This window comes from Pagrus pagrus (genome assembly GCF_965226575.1).
Source record: "Pagrus pagrus genome assembly, chromosome: 7".
NCBI classification, from domain to species: domain Eukaryota; kingdom Metazoa; phylum Chordata; class Actinopteri; order Spariformes; family Sparidae; genus Pagrus; species Pagrus pagrus.
Genome location: NC_140191.1, coordinates 30,408,651 through 30,428,957, shown reverse-complemented (window position 1 = coordinate 30,428,957; position 20,307 = coordinate 30,408,651). Strand labels below are relative to the sequence as shown.

Here is a 20,307-nt window from a genome sequence, read left to right as displayed (position 1 = left end):
AAATCATCCGATTTGAGAAGCTACAACAAATACATTTTGGCATTTTTCCTTTTCAAAAATGCCAAAAAAAAAATGTATCAAAATAGTTGCTGATTTTCTGTCAGTTGTCTAATCGATTAATCATTTCAGCTCATCCTGTTTTCAGCAGAAGTAAGTAGTGAACACAAAACAATGTCAGAAAATAGTTGTTTACAAGAGCAAAAAATAAAAAGATATAAGATAAGAAAGAAAGTGAGGTGTTCTTATTCTCTCAAAGCCGTCTTTTTTATGAGAGATTTGCTCTCTCTTTAATTGGGAATCTGGGATATGTCTGGGATTGTAATTGGGATGGATGGATATACTATGTGCCTAGCAAGAGCCATGTATCTACTTGCACACGGAAATTCTAGTGTCAAAACGCTCCAAAAAGCGTAATTTGCATATTAAAATCACTAAAATTTTCTCCCTGGACCCCCCATACCTTGGTTTGGTTTTGGACCTTGTCACCTTTTTTTTCTCTCTCAGGAGTTTGCAGGTCTGTAATTAACAGTCAATCTTATTAATGTTGGCAATAAACTGAACAGTAATAATTTATCAGCCCTCCAGTCATAACCACATATATTACTCATGGAGTTCAAAGCTTTCTAACATTTAGTTTTAACGCACTCTATATGTGAGTACCATGGGTTCCTTTATTCATTTTTGGGTGAACTTTTCCTTTAAAGGATAACTACCTGGACCTTATTTCTAGCATAAAATATGATCATTTACTAACCCAGAGAACTTTGGTGTCATTTGGAGTCGTTCGGGAGGAATTAGATCCAGTGTAGCGCCGCTATATCCATATAATGTGAGTGACGGGGCATCAACACACAGCCTCTATATAACGCATTATCTGCCACGAAACTAGTTCATTTCACCAATATTATGCTAGTGCTATTCCCCTCTGAGTCCGGGCTTGTCTGTTATCAACATCCGGGGTCAAACTAGCAGTAGCAGCTACAGTAGTAGGTCAACCTACAGACCCCGGATGTTGATAACAGACGAGCCCGGACTCAGAGGGGAATAGCACTAGCATATCATGACAAAATATTGGTGAAATGAACTAGTTTCGTGGCAGATAATGCTCATAGAGGCTGCGCTTCGGTGCCCGGATCACTCGCACTATATGGATATATGCGGCGCTCCACTGGATCTAATTTCGTCCGAACGACTCCAAATGACACCAAAGTTATCTGGGTGAGTAAATCATCGTATTTTATGCTAGAAATAAGGTCCAGGTTGTAAAAAACGGTAGTTCCCCTTTAAACCCTAAAATGTAATGATTGAGGTTATGGGGACTTTTGTCCCCAGAAGGAGGGCAGGTCCCCACAATGTGTGTGTAAACAGATTCATGTCCCCAAAACTTAAACAAGTTGTGTGTACACACACACACACACACACACACACTACATGTACATTATTATAACAACATTTTTCTTTAATAAAAAAATCATCATCACTGTCGGCTGTTCAAAATATGAATAAAAAGCTGCGAGGATTACAGAACAGTTAGAACACTTGAGATGTTTTTTTTACATGTTGATGACAATTTGATTTGATTTGATTTGATTTGACATCGAACTAGTTTCTAATGGCACTTCAGTGTCTCTTTTAGTTAGGCTACTAAAATCTTATTCAACCAATGGCACAATAAAGCAAAGTCATATATTTATTGAGATTACAATCATTAGCTCATCCAATCATCACACACATATCTACAGTATGTACACATATTACATATTTGAGGGTGTACAGAGCAAATTGTTCAGTATTCAACTTGTTACTGGCACAGTAGGTGTATTACTGGTTCTTACAAGGTCCCTTATTTACTCTATGTTTAACGTACAGTACATCACTTACAGAGAATGTATGAGAGCAGAGGGCAGCCTAGCCCAGCATCTTAAGTCTTTAAAACAAGTGAAAAAATTCAACCAATGTTTTGTGTTGTACTTTTCCAGCATTATCCAGCACTCATGTTTTGCTACTAGCGATAAAAACGTCCTCCTTCCTCATTTTTCAATAACTGAACTAAATCTCCATGACAATGGTGGCACATGCATGTGGAGTGGCCGGTAGATCCTTCAAACTTTGCCACATTTTTGTTTTTAATCACTTATTCTTTTAAGGCTTTATTGCTATATAGTCTATTGTCCTAAAAACCCAGAGATCAGTAAGCATGTTAGCATGTTAGCACATCCGGTTCCCTCGTCTCAAAGTCTGTGAGTTTGTTGAATGAGTTTTCAGTTAAATGTGTGAAATCAGGTGTGTTACAGGCTGAACATATAAAATCCATCATTAAATCTCCCCCAGTTTAATTATAAAGCTCTTCCGTGTGTTAAAAACGGTTAGCGGTTGCTAACAAGTGTCTAAATGAGACTACAGAGGTTGTCGGGGACATTAAACATCATCACAGCGAACACGGAGACTCATCTACTCACTAGTCCGTCTTTACAGGCCCACTTTAGTTACAAACTATTCTAACTTTGACTTCACAACTTTTACTTTGATCAGTTTACAGAAAACCTGTATAGTAATTGTGTAGTAAGACGCTTAGTGGTGGTGATTTTTAAGTCATGTGACCGTGATGTCGTCTGTTTGTAGCCTAACATTAGCTTTTTACTGCTACAGAGTTCATCTGTGAAGATAATCTGGATGAACAGAACCTGGAAAGATCAGAAACTTGTGTTTGACACGGATTATTTTCTGTCATAATCCAGAATACAGTTCAATAATCCCACAGGAACCAGGAACCAGAGCCATGCTAACTTCAGGGTTAGCTACAAAAATATGTCATCGCTACAACACACTATTAGGTTCGGGCTGGTAGCAATCATAGGTGGGCAACTTGGGCAGTGGCAGCCCAGCGGTTAGAATAGTGGAATGAAGGTTGCCAGTTCAATTCCCTGGCCAGATGGCAAAAAAATCTGGCAAAATGAGATCAGATGTCAGAACCTGCCATTTTGCTCTCAGGCCACTCCAGTTTAAGGCTGTATGTTTGTGTATGGGATGTCTGGATTGGTAAAATGCAGATGTTTTTTTCCACAGAGAATATAAAGTAAGAATCTGAGGCAGTAAAACTGGGAGGTAGAGAAGCAGCATTCATTTTCTAAATTTGCTGCTGCTCTGTGATCTGACCCAGTAGAGGACAGATTCATTGACCCTAAAATAAAAAACAATCCTTCATCTAAATGTTCACATACTAAACTCTAAACTGGATGAGCTCAGTTCTCACATAAAATCAAAACCTTATAGAGACCATATCCAATCTCACCATAACCAATATTTACGAAAATAGAAGGTAGTCTTTAGAGGAAAAGAAAACAGATTGACTTACACGAAAATAAAACAAAAACCTTCATTCATGTTACAGTAGAATCAAAGCCATAACATCACTGTTCATGGGGTGAGCTCAGTTCAGGTCAAGTGACACTGATCACAAAACTAAAAGCTGGTCTTTGGGTTAACATTATATCCTAGGAAAGTTGGTAGTGTGGTTTCCATTAGCATGCGGAACAATAGTGATCAGCGATTGTTGCGGAGCTCCTGGGGGCAGGGCTTTGGGCAGAGGTCTGGCAGACACAAATAAATTCTCCTCAGACTGCCCTCCCTTCATCAGCTGAACTACAGTTTAGCAAATGGACTGCTGAAATTCACGAGCAGGCCAGCTAGGTCTAAATGTGGTACAGAGCATCTCCTCTCTCTGACATCACTGACCCATCTGTGCCCAGAGCCACCGAACGCAAAACCTGAAAACCAGGGACAAACTAATGTTACTGGATGATAATCCCATTGTGAAAAATCATTTTAACTTTACCCTGAACCAGCTACCGCCATGATGAAAGAATATGAAACATGACTTCAGAGACGTTCCCAGTGTTCAAGATATGAAAGAAATATACTCTAACATACTCAAACACTGTATCTCATACATACTGTATCTACATAACATATATTCATCATATTATGACCAATGAGTAAACTTACATCATATAAAATACTGAATCACAACTATATTTGCTGTAAATGTTTGGCAGTTAAACAAAGTATTTACTCATAATGTTCCGCAGGTAAGCTCTGAGACCGATTGTGACTGCTTAGAAGTTTGACTTTAACACTGAAAGAGATTATACAATCATATATTTACTGTTAAATAGAGAGATTTTTAGTAGTAGTAATAGTATCAGTACTAATAGTAGAAAGGTATAACATATGTCTTTGTCATTCCTGCCGCAGCAGGGCATTGCTCACTCAGATTCGCTTACAAGAGGAACAACTCAAAAATGCTTCCATTAAGGTGAAACTTGGTGAAAGTGAAGGAAACAGACCAGCAATCATGTGCCACTGTCCCTCATGTAGTCATGATAAGTGATGTACTGTTGCAACCAGAGGGCAGAGATTGGGGGTGTCTTGGAAGGTGGGTGGTGGTGGGAGGTTAGTCCTCGCCATCACCTAGTCACTAAGTAGATACAGTGCTGACAGCACGCTGCCTCTTCAGATGGTTCCCACGTTTCCTCTTCTGGCAGTAGACATACAGAGCTGTGAGGGGAACACAGCTGACTGACGACGCCAGGAGCAGCCCGATGAAGATTTGACCAAAGAGAGGATACTCCAGCACCACTGACTTACCCTGAGGAGACAACAAGTTCAGTTAACACCTGTCTCCACACGCGCTTATTAGTCACACATTTTAGCAGAATATCATTCTGCAAGGTGCAACACTCGTCATCACTGAGCAACGGGCTGTCTGCTCTAGTGGAGCTGCTCAGTGGCTGCAGATCAGACTGAGGTTGTGGTGGACAGCTTCCAGGTGTGAATGCGATCAGGGCATTCGAATGAAACTTCCGTAAGGAAATAATGTTCAAATAAATATGTGTAACTGTAAACATGATTATTTTAGGAGAACAGAGCTGTTTTTCATGAATGGATGACCACCTACGTTACACAAGTAACCAGGGGTGAAGTAGTTTTAAGTTTAGCTGGTATTACTACCTCAACCTTCATCGCTTCATATTTGAAATGTGCTGAAAATGTGTCAGCCAATCACCAAAAGGTTTGGGATTTTGTTGGATTCATGTATTATTCATCCTTCATGTAAATGTAAATTGACAGTACAGGAACAATAAATCCAAGCGCTGTGTGTTAAGGAGGTAAGGAAGTGCATGTGCAATCACGTACTGTTAATTTAATTTACAGAAAAACCTGTGAGTGTCACACAGCTTGTCTGACATCACGAAACATCACAATTTATTATGTCTTGGTAGATTTTTGCCTGTCAGAACCCCTCAACACTTGGTGCAGTCAGCTGCAGCAGTGTAAGCTAGCGGTAACTACCAGTGGTTATGGAAAGGTTCCCTTCAGCACAGCTTAAAAAACACCACACAGACAGGAAGCAGTGTATAAGGAAACTACGTGTTGCTTCAGTTGATATAACATCAGTTTTTTGTTGGAAATCGTGACTGCTTTTGAAGGTGGATTTTTGGCAGGTAACTGTTGTCCCCTATTTCTTGAAGTGTGTACCAGCACTCAGCCTTTTAGTGGTTCTGAGTACCTGACAGTACCGGCTTGTCATGTAATTATAGGCTACATTATAGGAGGTATAGGTCTATTGTGTTTCATATGACTGAGCCTACAATTAAAAATATTATTCCTATCTCATAATACATCAGACTGTGATGCTCTGTCTGCCTGCTCATCACTGTGTCCAAGGACAATCGTTTATTTCAAAAGATCTAGGCTGTTTAATTCTTCTGTACAGGTTATATGGGCATGTTGTTGAAAGTAGTGTAATTATATATTACTCTACGCTGACAGTAATATTGTAACATGATATATTACTTTAAAATGAAGGTAACTAGTAAAATGTTAAGTAAAATATGCATTTTGAAAGTAGCTTGCCCAACACTGCTGATTAATGAGAGAATCTTTCAGAACAACTTGTAAAATGTCTTTTCAGTGAAGCTGAATAAACACACGGTCATCACACCGCAGCACAGTGACATGTGTGGTTCTGTCTGTGTGCATGGGCTCATTCTGGGCCTCATGTACTTGTCATTTGTCTCATCTTCCCCCTCTTCTTCCCTCTCTTCTTCCCATTCTCTTTTCTGTTTGCTTAAAGAAGTATTTCACCACTGAAAAGACAGCCCTTGCATATATCTGGGCTCTCTATGTGGAGGACAGATGTTAACATTTTTGAAACTGGTGATTCATGAGCAGAGGAAACAGAAGGTAGAACAACTACATCAACCAGAATGCCCTGCTGCTGATAGGTGACTGATAAAGAGCTTCATCACATGGTGCAATGACAATCACCTGAAGCTCAGTATGAGGTTATAGTGGAACTGCTGTATGTCTGTGAGTTAACTGAGAGGAACAGAAAACAGTTAAACTCCTTGTGTGTTCACGTGTTTGGCCAGTCCAGCTGATTCTGATGAACATGAAGAAGCTTCATATTGTAGATCAGGTCCAACACCAGGTCATGACCATGACCAGAGTGTATCATATCGTGTATCATCATTTTATCTGTTATATTCTGATATTCTGTGAGGTCACAGTGACCTTTGACCTCCAAAATTAAATCAGTTCATACTCGAGTGAACGTCTGTGTCAAATCTGAAGACATTCCCTCGAGGTGTTCTTGATATACCACGTAACAGGAATGGGATGGATGTACAAACGTAGCCACGCTACCTGCAGGCATTCTGGTTGTCTGTCCGTTTGAACAGTCGACCTGAAAACATGCTGCCTTATTGTGCTCCACCCGGATCAGCTCTATAAGAATGTCACACTACTGCTGCTTGTTGTCTTGTAATGAGCTGAGACTAGTATAAAGCAGATTGTACAGGAGTCAGTAATGGAAAAGAAAAAAGCCACAGCTCACCAGCTCTTTGTCCCACGCTTGGTAAGTGGGTGTCCCTCCCCTGATGTAGTTGACGATGTAGATTACGAAGAGGAAGATGAGGAGAAGGGGACTAGCTATTGTCCACATTATCTTCCAGTACCAGTTGGGACGATGACCAAGCATGTCTTCTATGTCTTTTTCAAACCTAAAATATGTAGAACATGTATTTAAATGAGATTTAGTTTAGTACACTGTAGGAGACTATTGCTCCTTATTGATGCTTCACAACTGAGGGCACACTACACTTTACAATAAGGTACACGAACATGTGAGTAGTTACTGAGGGGGAATGAATAGTGAGTGAGGAATGAGTAACGGATGAATCGGAAACGACTTGATAGTTAATAAATTGTTAATAATTAATTCCTGAATAACTGATTCAAGGACTATATAGTAGATAGTGATGGGTTACTGGAGAACAGACAGAGATAGTATATCAAAAAATCACTAGGTAATGATTAGTTCATAAATATCTGTCAATCAACATACTGACCACTTTCTTCATGAGTTGTTCTTGATTAACTGTCAACCAGCTGCTGAGTGGCACAGAGAGTGACAACTCAATATATATCTGAATCATTAGTTACTCTTTTTGTGTATTTTTAGCTAACTAAGAGTAACTAATGATAAAGTAATTAGTTACTAATGAGTCTACATTGGGTAACTACTCAGTATGATGTTTCACTTTACTTGAAGATACACAAAGAGTAACTAAATGTTCAGTAATTAGTAACTAATGAGTCATCACTCGTTCATGACACTCAGCGGCAGGTTGACAGTTGATCAAGAACAACTCATGAAGAAAGCGTAGAGAAAGTGTTGATTCACAGATATTTATGAACTAATCATTACCCGATAATTCACTTATGTATTACCTCTTCAAATAACTCATCTTTATCTACTATAGAGTCTTGAAATCACAGTTACTCAGAATTAAATAGTAACTGGACTTGCATTTCTATTAACGATTCATTAATTATCTACTACCGAGTAACTACTCACATTTTTGTTTACCTTATAGTAAACAAAAAATGTGTCACATCAGTGTGGGGACTACCACACACATATACACAAACCTTCTGATTCCATAGATGTAGCTGACGGTTATGACCTCGATGAGGACGATGAACAGCAGCGAGAACGTGGCTGCATAGTCGTTGAATATGGTGAACCAGTAATTGCCTGACGTGGTGGTGAAGCCCAGACCGACCAGCATACAGAACAAACACACTAAACCTGCAAACGAAGCACAGAACCCAGTCACCTTCTAACTCCACTTTGTCCCATTAAATCAATATTTAAAAGAATTAGCAATTTTTTGAAGATAATAAATTAACTCTCCTTTTAAATATTGTATAAAACCTTTGAGTTGGGTTTTGATTTCCTGTCAGCTGCTGGGATCCCCCCATGAGCTTGCAGAGGTCTGAATGTCTGCAGGTGCTTGTGCAGGTGATTTTCTCTGGCTCAGGTATGATCCCAAAAAGGGTATTTTCCAAAAGTCAGAGTCAGATTGCTTCCTATTAGCCAGTGGTTCTCAGACTGGGGAACGGGGACCCTGGAGAGTGTCAGGTTGTTGCCATGCTGACATTTGGTCAAAGTGTCGCAATACTGGAAAATTTTTTTGGATGATTGCTTAAAGGGCCGTGTCGTTTTATTAAGTTCCAGCTTTGAATACATTTAGCAAAAAATCTGAATGGTCCTTCAGAACAAAGTGGTTAATTCTCATGAAATGTCATTCAGTTTGAAACTGGCTATTTCATACTTCTAAGTATTTTAATATTATTTCACTATTAGCAGCCTACTAATCATTAAACATTATTTATTACTCTTACTATTTTCTGCACGTGCACTGTTGTTGTTCACGCTCTCTCACTTAAACTAAGTCACACATGTTCCTCTCAGTAGGCACACTCATTGTTTCTCATCTTTAACTAGTGATGTTTACTGGTTATTAAAGAACAAGAAGATGTAAGTCCACCTGTATAATATTCTGTTGAAGCTGGTATCAGAACCAACCAACCAGTATAAATAAAGTAAAATGGTAATAGATTACTGCCACTCTACAGAGTACCAGCACGAACTGATGGACACAAGAATGATGATGCAACACTTTCCATCGACATCAGCCTGGAACTTACCGTTTAACAACTCGATGCTTACACCGGCCATCACTTTGAAGTCTCGTAGCGGGGTGATGATGGCAGTGACGTTGCCCAGCATGCTGCCCATTCCCAACAGCAGGAGCATGAAGAAGTACAGAACTGACCACAGCTGAGGCAATGGCATGTTCTTAATGGCCTCGCTATACACAATGAAGGCAAGACCTGCCCCCTCTACTGCCTGAAACAGATGGAAGACAGAGACAAACAGAATGAGTACGCATGACCCAGCTGGTTTTAACATGGGAGCTAATAAGCCCATGTGGACTGCAGAGCCCACTACCAACTGAAGCCCTGTTTCTATAGCAGGTCCACTTGTCCTGTGTTGGTATGTTTCGCTGCTTGATGTGCTTTTTAATGGTCATCTCTGCTAAAATCATAGACATTCCAGGTCCTGAGCCCTCCCTGTGGGGCTGTACCCTCCATAACTGATTGCTAACTGGTTTTTTTATGCACTCTTTAGAATCTACTTAGATCATATATCAGTAATAACCTAATTTAACACCTTATCCATGATGATAAAGATACAGAAAAATATGTTACAAACCCCCAAATTTCAAAATTCTGCTCCCTGATGTCAGGGTACAAACCAGTCTCTCTGCCTCTTGCTTTACATCGCTCAGTCTATGGCTGCTGATGTCATGTCACAGTGTCTGATAGATAACTAGCCCAGGGCATGTTATGAGCAACCACAATTTCATCCCATACTAAGCGGACAGTGCACATGATAACCTTGGTGACAAAATCAGCACATTTTCTGTGGCTGTTTCACAAATCTGATGACTTTTTTGACCTATGAACAGTAGTTAGTTGTCTTGTCACTTATTAATACAGACACTGAAACTATTGGTAAGGCTCTATCAATCAGTAATGAGTCACACATCTCCACTACTGTGGTTTTATTAAAGGAAGGCATTAATTCACCAATAATTACACACTTGTGGCTGTCATCACATTTTTTACCTCTCTCCTTCACTCTCTATGTGAAATGAACCACTGACAGAAGAGGCCGGACAAAACACATTAAACATTAAAGTTATCTTATCATTTCTGCTCTGTTGTTGTGCAGTTGTTGTGCAGTTGTTGTGCAGTTGTTGTGCAGTTGTGCTCTTCATACAGGACACGAGTTCATCATTCACGTGAAATCATTCACACTGGCCCTCTTTGGATACGGGGGATGTAGCAGTATCTTTCCACCCACTCACCTCAACATATGCAATATTAGACTTATTTTGCTTCTATGCGTCAAAACATTATTTTATTAAAGTTTTCCACCGGTGGTGGACTTGTTGAACCATGCACACACAGCCTCCGTCCTTCATTCATTCAACCACTTTCTTGAAAAGGTCAGTGTTGCAATATTTACACATATCCAAAACCCAAAAGCCTTTCATCGTGTTTAAAAGTAGGTGTTTCTCCTGATCAGAAATATGGGCTCTTCTTCTGTGCAGAGCTGACCAAATTCTGTATCATATTCTGAATATTGTCATATTCTGAATAATAGTGGGGAGTTTGTGTGCATGTAACTGTAGTCAATGTGGAGGGGGTCACTTGTAGTGATGAACATACAGCAAATTATCATCCAAATGTGCATATCCCCTCGGCCTGCTCACTGTTTATACGTCATTAATTCAGCTCATAACATTATTAAACCAACTCCATCCACAGCCAGTTCACTCTGCTGCTGTCTGGCAAGAGACACAGAAGTATCCACTGCCAGGCCAGCTACTACAGAGCAGCTCCTTTCCTCTGTGAGACTCCTGAACTCACCTTCAACACTTCACCATAAACAAATAGATTTGTTCTTGTGTAGCATAAAGAGACTTGTATTTCGTTGTACAATCCTGTGTTCTGAAATGACAATTAAAAGAAGATTGAACCTTGAACCTAAACATCCACAGTTCATTGCCTGCTCAGCATCAAACAGGAGAAAACTTCAGAAGAGTTGGTTGCCAATGTGGAGCATTTAGCAGCTAAAGAGCCAGATATACCTGACAGAGCTAACACAGAGGCCGCGGCTGGGCGTTATATTCGGTTACATGCTGCTATTCCGACATGCCGCTATTTAGACAGCGACCTCTAATTGTCGGAATAGCGGCATTAAAGTTATTTTTCAAGCGTCCCACTATTTCGACATTGTTCTTTGTCATTGTCGGAGACATGTCGGAATAGCGGCATGTCTAAATAGAGACATGTCAGAATAGCGGGATGTCGGAATAGGGGGCGAACCCCGTTATATTCATCAGGTGGTTAGAAACATGACTTGCGATGAAAGCTAATGTTACTCTGTAACTGCTGGATGTGTATCAACTGTTTGCTTATATGTTCGCCAAATCACCTGAGAAGCTGATGAGTAATGCTGTGCTGTTCACGACCTGCTTCCACTGGCTCCAGGTGGACAAACCAACAGAAACTAAAAATAAGCATTTAATGCAGGGTTACCTGTCACGATTTGGACTTTTGGTGTGGGGTTTTGTTGTTTTGGTGCTCGTTAGTGAGGTGTGCTGCTGAGGCTGGCCGTGGTTTCTGTGATGGCTGGAGCTGCTTCCTCTCACACACCTGCAGTGCATCTGATCAATCAGTGCCAGCTCAATTACTGTGGTCTTTTGTCTTTGTGATGTGGTACATGGTCTCACAGCTAAACTCTATTATTGTGACATTAAGCTTTTTGTCTTTGTGTTTGCAACCCGACTAACTTTGTTTCTCTTCAGCCTCTCCAGTGATCACTAACTTCAAGTCCCAGCTCTGTTGCCACTCTGCCACCCAACCTACACTCTTTACTGGATCATCATTGTATTACCCACCAGCTTCCACCAAAGCCTCAGCCAACGCCACAGCGAGCCTCCGCTACCACACCTGCTGTGCCTCTTGCCTGAGCCTCCTTCCACTGCCTCCTACCTGTGCTATAATAATAAATTCCCTTAAAACTTCTCCCAGTCTTGGTGTCTGCTTTTGGATTATACATACAACCTTTTTACAAATCATAACAGTTACCTTCAAAACCTCAGTTTTAACACATCCCCAAATTATTGTTTATATAATCTTACCTCTTTTCCCGTACCCAGAGCCATAGAGGATGACCTAAACTGCTTGATTAATAAATGTCTTTTCTATAACTGGCAGATTAGCAACAAAAAATTCTAAAAAATATTAAGGCTATGCAAAATACACCGTCCGTTCCCACAACTTGGTTCACATACCTCGACTCTGAATCAATCGTCTTGAATTACACTTACAACTGAAAGCTCAGTTGTGTGAGAGTGTTTGAAGCACCAAACGACATCTTTTGGACAATCAACTACAGTTTCTAATGAAAAGGCTCAATCCCAACCATGTAGAGGCATTCTGAGCAGACACTGTTCACTCTGTTCACTCATCCTTACATGGTGAACCACAAGCTTTTTCAAAACAAACTTGACACATGACAAGTCATCCCTCTTCTCCCAAAACTTCTGAAGGCTTGTCTGGACCTAGTCAGGCTGTTAGATGTTGTACATCATATAAAACATGTCATTTCCTGCTACCAGTAGGTGGCACTACTGGGACTCATACAAAACATGTGAAGTTTGGTACAGATTGGACTACGTGCATTCGCATTACAACAGCTAACTGTTGCTGCGCCACTTGGACAGATTGTGGTCATAGTTTAAGAAGACAGGATGCAATCTGCCATCAAAGAAGGAAACTTTGTACTGACTGTTTGTGTGACTGTTTGTCTCTCTTTTACATGTTGCTTTGTTTAATGATTAATTCTTGATAAGTTGGATATATAGTCTATTTACTGTTTTATCTATACTGTTTTATCGCTCTTCCAGTTTATACTATTTATTAACTATTTTATCTCCTCATATAAATGGACTTGTATTTCTAAAACGCTTTACAACACTTGTTGACTACAGCTGGATGAGGAGAGGTGGACTTTGTGTTTATAACATCGATGCTTGGTGCTCACACAGTCACAGTTGATGGACAGTGTTTACCCGATGTCAAACTTTTAATATGAAGATGCCAACCACATTATCATCACCATCTTGTTGCTGCTTGTGTCGCCCCTGAGCAACTTTATTAAAACTTTGGAGTCCCTCTTCACACTCTTCCCCATTCCACACACACATTAGTTTTTACATATCTAATATCATTACATCTCCCCCTTTTACTGAAGTGCCAGCATTTTTTTAAACAGCTATTATTAATCTGTACTTGTATTTGTTCAACTTTTTTCCCCCTTAAAGGTCCCATATTATGAAAAACACATTTTCTCTGGTCTCTACATATATACACTGGTCCTCCCTGAGCCTACCAACTCCCAGAATGAGGAGAGCAAACGAGTCCTCCATGGTCTCTGCAGCCCGGGGCTCCTACAGGCTGTTCAGATTCAGCTCCTGTCGTAACGTAACGACAGGAGTGATTTGCATAGGCCGAAAACACTCCCCCCTCTCCCCGGAGATATCCGAGAGGTGAAGTTTGGCGTGTCCAGCGGTAAGATAGCAGTGTTTTGCAGTGTCGTCGCTCAGAGCTAGACACGCAAATTGCTCTGTTGTTGGTTGTAAAAATCAACATTAGTGCCTATATTCTGTCCCAGCTGCAGAAGAACAGAAGAGACAGTGGTTGCGTTTCATTTTTAACGACAACGTGCCGGCTACGGTTCCTGTAAGTCTGTTTGTGTGTGCTAACCACTTCACATCGGACTGCTTCAGTAACGAGGGTCAGTACAAAGCTGGCTTTGCCTCGACACATCAGTCCCAACCATACGGGACCCAGCAACTGCACCCGAGCCACAGGTAAGTGTCACCACGTGTTGATAGTATTTACAGTTGCCTACGAGTTTGGTGAAGTCAGCTTGAAACTGGCTAACTAGTTGGCTCCGCTTCGGTCCGCTATGCAACGGCGTTTGAAGCGAGTTTAATGTAATAATATTACGAGGGAGCTTGGTTGTCACAGTGAAAAGTCTGGAAACGTGCAGACTGGAGACAGAGACTATGCGAACAGTGTCCAAGAGTTTGGAGACTGTGTTGGAGGCAAACACAGCTTTCGCTAGCTGTTTTTAGATGTTACCTGTTGCAGGTCAGTGGGGGATGGGAGCCGGGTGGTTGTGTTGGGGAGTCCTGCTGCAGCTGCAGAGTCTGTATTTTTCTGAGCCTCTCCTTCTGGGTCCGATTCTGGGCCAAACTGGTGTGGTTGAACGACAGCATCTCGCGAGCCATAGCGGTACATCCACCGTAAACATTAGCGCATGCTACCGCTAGCGTCAGCGGCATCCTCTCCCTGAGAGGGGCGTGTAGCAGGACGGAGCTCATTAGCATTAAAGGTGCAGGCACAGAAACAGCTGCTCTCAGTAGAGCTCACCTGAGCGACTTTCAGAAAGCTGAAATTCAGGACCACTGATGGGTTTGGGGCAATACACTTCTAATACAGTGTTGTTGGACCTCTGACAGCTGTGTGAAATTGATGAAAAACAGTATAATATGGGACCTTTAATGTATGTATACAGTATTATCAGTACTTTGTGTTTGCCTGGGTCCACCTCCTTGCCATGTGCACTGATGACGTGGCCCAGCAAACTGGCACTTGGAGTGTCAGCCCCCCCCCCGTGGAGTCGCTCCAACACTTGGTGCAGCCTGTGGTCGTGTTGTTGACCTAGAGATGACCCAGATGAAGATGAGAATGTTGTCTGCATGCTAGATGGCTCCTTCCAGTCCTGCCAGCATCTGTGTTAGTTGCTTTTGAAAGTGCTTGTGTTGCAGATTAAATTCTTAATGGCAGTCTGTGAAAACAGAGCCTCCCTGCGAGAATCCAGCTGTGGCATCTAGTTCTATAAAGACTGTTGCTTTTGTCTACAGCTGGCAGGACGTGTCTTTCACAGCAGATGTAGTTGTTTACGTGGGTTTGATCCAAACAGATCTTTTCCTCAGGTTTGGGTGCTCCCACCATCCCTTCAAACTGTGGGTTCTTCAATGGGCACAATCACGCCTATTTTTTCCATTCGTTTGCAGTTCCTCTTCAACTTTGTCGATCAACGGTCTTTTTAGTAACTTGGACCTTTATCATGTGTATTTATTTCTCTGTGAAACTTTTTCTTGTTTTCCACTGTATCCACATTTGCTTGTTTCTGGTCTGTGTCTGTTGTCACACAGTGGTTTGATGTTTCTTAATATCGTCTTGTTGTCTGATTTTTTGGACAGCTTGTGCCAGTGTTAGTTTGCTATCCATTTGCAGACTCTCTGACAGGCCGAGGTGACAGTGTTTTTCCAGACTGTACACCGCGGAGATGAAAGAATCAACAGATTCTCCTGGCTCTGGGCCTATTTTGTTAAAACAAGTTCATTCATCGATCACACTATTGGCATTTTTCCATTACATCAGCCAGCCTGGCTCTATTAGGTTTGACTCAGCAGATCGGCACAGCGTTGCTGGGATATGCATTTCCATCACAACAGCGCTACCTGCTCCAAGGTGTGTCTATAACTGCTGACGCACTTGTCTTGTGTAGTGGTCAAAGGGAATGGATGTAAAAAGCTGTTCCTCCCCGCAGTCCACAAAAAAAACTCTGGTAATTTGGTGGCAAGCATCTCCCCTGTTCCTCGACTGCAGTCTGGACACAGAGCAGGAAAAGGCTAACACACAAAGATTCAGTAAGAGGCTATGAAACTATTGAGTGACTTTTAAAAACACCTTCCTCTCAGATCTCCTGCTCAAATGAGGGTTAAGTCTCACAACATGCTTGTTTGAGGGGGTGGCGGGGGTCAGCAGTTGCGAGATGTCACCACAGAGCATGTGGAGGCGGGGCGGGCGCACCCTGGCCATATTTCAGAGAAGGCACAGCTTGGCTCAACTCAGCATGACAAAACTGCTGATGAAAAAACAAATCAGCACAGTTTGACTTGGTGCGGCCAAAAGTACCAGTGGAAAAAATTCAAATGTTTGAATATGAAGTTCTTGCATCTCTTCAGCTTGTCAATAGGGGGCGCTTGAGTGCCGCCCCACCTGTTGCACATAAAGAAGAATCATAGACCTTCATTGAATAAGACTATATTTTTAAATGAGCAACCTAAATATTATACAGTTAGTGAGTAACATGTATAATATGTTCTACGTTATGTAAAGTTACTGAGAGGTGACGTATTTCCAGCCCCGGGCGCAAACATCTTTGGCCATAGCTCCTCGTTATAAGTTGTACATGTGCACTTCACCTGCTGTGATACAAGAAGTAGCTTACTGGGCGCTGACTTTCACCGTCCCAAGGCCGCGATAGACAGCACGAGAAGGAACTGACGAAGGAGCAGATGACGTAGAAGTTCGTAGAGATTTGGAGGAGTCTTCTATGATAGAGTGAGTTGTGGGGAATAAATCAAAATGGAAAAAGAAAGTTCAGCGAAGTCACTGAAAACAACGCCGTTTGAGAGGAGAACACTGCATGAAAAACTCAGACATGAGCAGACCTCATGTTAAAACAACATGCACAAGACAGAGGAAGACAGTACACCCGGTCTTTTTCATGAGGCTGGTTTGCTAAGAAGTCGTGGCTAACTGAATGCAGTGAGGTCGGCACTTTATTTTGCTTTCCCTGTCTCCTTTTTCAAACAGCAGGAACCGAACCAGCATGGATCCAGTCAGGTATGATCGATTTGAAGCGCATGATGTGTACCGTCACGCCTCTTCTGGTGTGCTGTATGAAATGACACGCTGGAGCGACTGCTTGGTTCTGTGTGAACAAACAAAGGCGGTGTAAAGGCCAGCCTTCGTTGCGGCGATAATGCGGAGTCTCTGTGTGAAAAGGGCTTATGTCCAGCTTACGTAGATACTGCACTTGCTTTATCAGAGGCAACACGTGATTTAACTTCCTGCCTCTAAGGTTGAACAGACTGATCCGCAAGGCCAGTGATGTTGTGGGAGTGGAGCTGGACTCTCTGTCGGTGGTGTCAGAGAGGAAGATGCTGTCCAAGTTACATGTCATCTTGGACAATGGCTCTCATCCACTCCATGACATGGTGGTCAGCCACATGAGTATATTCAGCACTAGACTAATCCCACCAAGATGCACCACAGAGCGCCACAGGAAATCACTCCTGCCTGTGGCTATCAAACTGTTCAATTCCTCGCTTTATTGCTCTGTATATATGTACATTTCTTGTATTTTAGTTTTGTTTTTGTTGATATTGATATTATTATTATTACTATTATTATTATTATTATTATTATTATTATTATTATTATTATTATTTCTGCATATTCTGAACTTTGAATGGGAGCATCTGTAACACAAACAATTTCCCCTCGGGGATAATAAAGTATTTCTGATTCTGATTCTGATTAAATCATAGCTGATCAGCTAACAGCTAACACACACTTTTTAGAAATTAGTTCTAAAAAAATCTTGGAAGTTTCTTAGAAATTACCTGCAAATTACCACAAGACTACTTTTAGTGATAATTACCCCTACATTATTTAATGATAATATCATACTACTTTTAATTATAAGCAGTTATTGGTGAGTTGTTGGTGAAAATGTAACTAGTTAAAAAATGTACTGACCTGCAGAAGCTAAGCAGAAACCAGTTGGAAGTTTATTAATGTTTATAGCACTGTTCATATTTGTTTATTTGTTTTCTCCCTCCCACATTCTGTGTAAGCCAACTGTATTCTCGTGATGTTGATGCTTTAAGTGTGTACAACTGTCATACAGGTGTAATGATGAGAAACATACGGTGTTTAGTTCACTCTCCAGGTCACAGGATTCCAGTTGGCTTTCGATTTCAGCAAACTGCACCGGATATGTTGAGTTCAGCTTGTCAATCCACACGAAGACATTGTCAATGGTGATGCTGTCTTCTGCTATATTAAAGGTGTTCAGCAGCAGTGAGCGTACCCTGGAAGAGTGAGAGGAGGACAGTTACATGAGTGCACTAGTTTATCCACTATCAACGCTGTGTTCTACACATTATGCTCATATAAAAACCTTGGCTAATAATGTACATATCAATATGTTCATTTAATGGTAATAAATTAACCTTAAAATGTCAGCAATTACAAATTTAGAGATGTTAGACATTCAGGAAATGATAATTGGTTACAATGTCCTCAGATGGAGTTCAATCTGAAAGGGTATTTGAAAAAACCTTTCTGGCCATATTTATGGACCAGAAACTTTCTTAAAAATGGTAAATGTGATAGAAAAGACAAAAGACACCGTTTTCAACAAAGCGAAGACATTACTTTGGACAATTATTGAAGAAATACGCAAAAGACGAGACAAAAGACCCATTTTGATTAACAGCTGTCGCTTTTTTGGTGTCACCCTGCAGCCAGCTCTCTGTTTGCTACAGCAGTTTGTATCCTACATGATTTATGCTTGTTGCTTTTTTAGCTGTGTACAGTAGAGGTGCGAATTAATAAACAGCCACTGTGAGGAGGACATTATGATGTTGTTGAGTTTTTAAAATAATTATGGAGGGGAATTAATCAATCCATTGCTGACACAAAGCCCAATGTCCCAGGACCTGCACAACGCAAAACTGTTACTACAGACAGCTGAATTCATCACCCTGAGTTTTATCTATGTTAATATATCCACGGTTGAAGGAAAGAAGAAAAACATCACTTTAACAGATGATTCTAAACTTCTGAAGGTTGCAAACATGGTGATATTTTAGTAAAAAGCCTCTTTGTTTTCTGATCTGCTCCCCTTTTAGTAAAATATTTATAACATAAAATTAGAATAGAACAAACACTACACTTCCAGTGTCCATTTCAAATTAAAAGCTCTTTTGCTTTCTTAGTGGATAGAATTCCTTCATTTCCCTAGTAAGGCTTTTATTGTGAAATATTTCCAGAAATATGTTGTGAAAAATTCAGGGACTGTCATTGTTTCATTATGGTACTTGGTCCAAATGAAGCTACTACCATCTGGTGTCCCTTACAGTCACTCACACGATTACTATAAAATACAGTTTGGGTGAGACATTAACACGTGTACACCCATTGATTGAAAATTTATTACATCCATGTGATGGAAATGTATATTACGCTTATGCCGCACAACTTACAAAAGACCAACCATTGATTTTTTTGTCCACCATGCCCTTGCCATTATTTGAGACCTGATTGTCATTTGGCTTCTGGCTTTTGTCTGAGAACTAGAGTACACAGACAAGATAGACTAATATTTTTTATATTATTAAATATTTATTAAATAATACCATATTATTATTCAATATTATATTGTACCAATAAAAAACTACAACAAATAAAACAAAATAGATTACTTGCAGCTGGAGTGTAAACACATACATAGCATGTGTGTACTGTTTAAAGGGACATACATACAGTTGTAAGGGTACACTCACGTACACGTAAAACACACACACCTCTCCAGACAGTTCTCGTAGTTGACTGTTGCCTTGAACCCATAGATGGCAAAGGTGACAATGCTGGCAAAGATGGAGGTTCCACTGTTGATCATGGAAACAATGATGGCCTGACGCTCAAAGTTGTTGTTGTAGTGGTTGTAGCTGGAAAAAGCTATGAGTGACCCAAAACCCAAACCCAGAGAGAAAAAGATCTGAGTGGCCGCATTGACCCATGTATTTGGGTCAGCAAGCTGTTCCATCTGAAGACAGACATACAAGAAATGAATAACAGTATTATTTACTGACCCATCATACACTGGGGTTATACACTTTTTAAATACAACATCTGTATTGGAAATGTACATCAGACACCACTGTGCAGACACCCAAAGCAATCTAAAAATAACGTAAGGCCAAAACTGAGTATTGTCTGATAAACAATATAGAGGCTGCTCAGACCTGGTTTCAACATCCGTCCTGAAGTGGACAGTGGACAGCTCCGAGTACAGCTGTGAACACACCCATGACACAATGAGCACACATTTGAGATCCGATTACTCAGACAACATTCAGAGGTGGTCTGGACTGCATGTGACCACATTCTTTTAGCAGTGTGTATGCACATGTGTACTGGGCCACACTGAAGGACCGGCTACTCAACTGTCGTCCTCAGTGAAATAAGACGAAGAAGACGACGAAGAAGGAGGAGGAGGAGGAGAAGCCACAACAAAAGCCAGAATGGATTACACACTGTGAATTCCATTTGGTTCACTGTAATGCAAACTTTGTTTTTGGGCCCTCTCTCAATGTTAGCAGCAGGTGTTTGTGTGTTTACTATTGAACTAGTTACCACAATATGCCAAGACCTTAGCATGTTTTTAAA

General features: G+C 40.9%; 1 protein-coding gene across 1 annotated transcript in view; it reads right to left on the bottom strand.

The window, feature by feature from the left end:
* Positions 1-1,677: 1,677 nt before the first annotated feature.
* The window catches only part of slc6a20 (solute carrier family 6 member 20), a 30,294-nt gene continuing 11,664 nt past the window's right edge, over positions 1,678-20,307 (bottom strand). Inside the window, exons 6-11 of the mRNA XM_084358713.1 lie at positions 19,443-19,684; positions 17,783-17,945; positions 9,058-9,259; positions 7,996-8,155; positions 6,899-7,064; positions 1,678-4,648 (exon numbers count right to left, since the gene is read on the bottom strand). Coding sequence (XP_084214839.1) covers positions 4,478-4,648; positions 6,899-7,064; positions 7,996-8,155; positions 9,058-9,259; positions 17,783-17,945; positions 19,443-19,684 — 1,104 coding nt within the window. The 3' untranslated portion in view covers positions 1,678-4,477. The remainder of the gene's footprint in view (positions 4,649-6,898; positions 7,065-7,995; positions 8,156-9,057; positions 9,260-17,782; positions 17,946-19,442; positions 19,685-20,307) is intronic.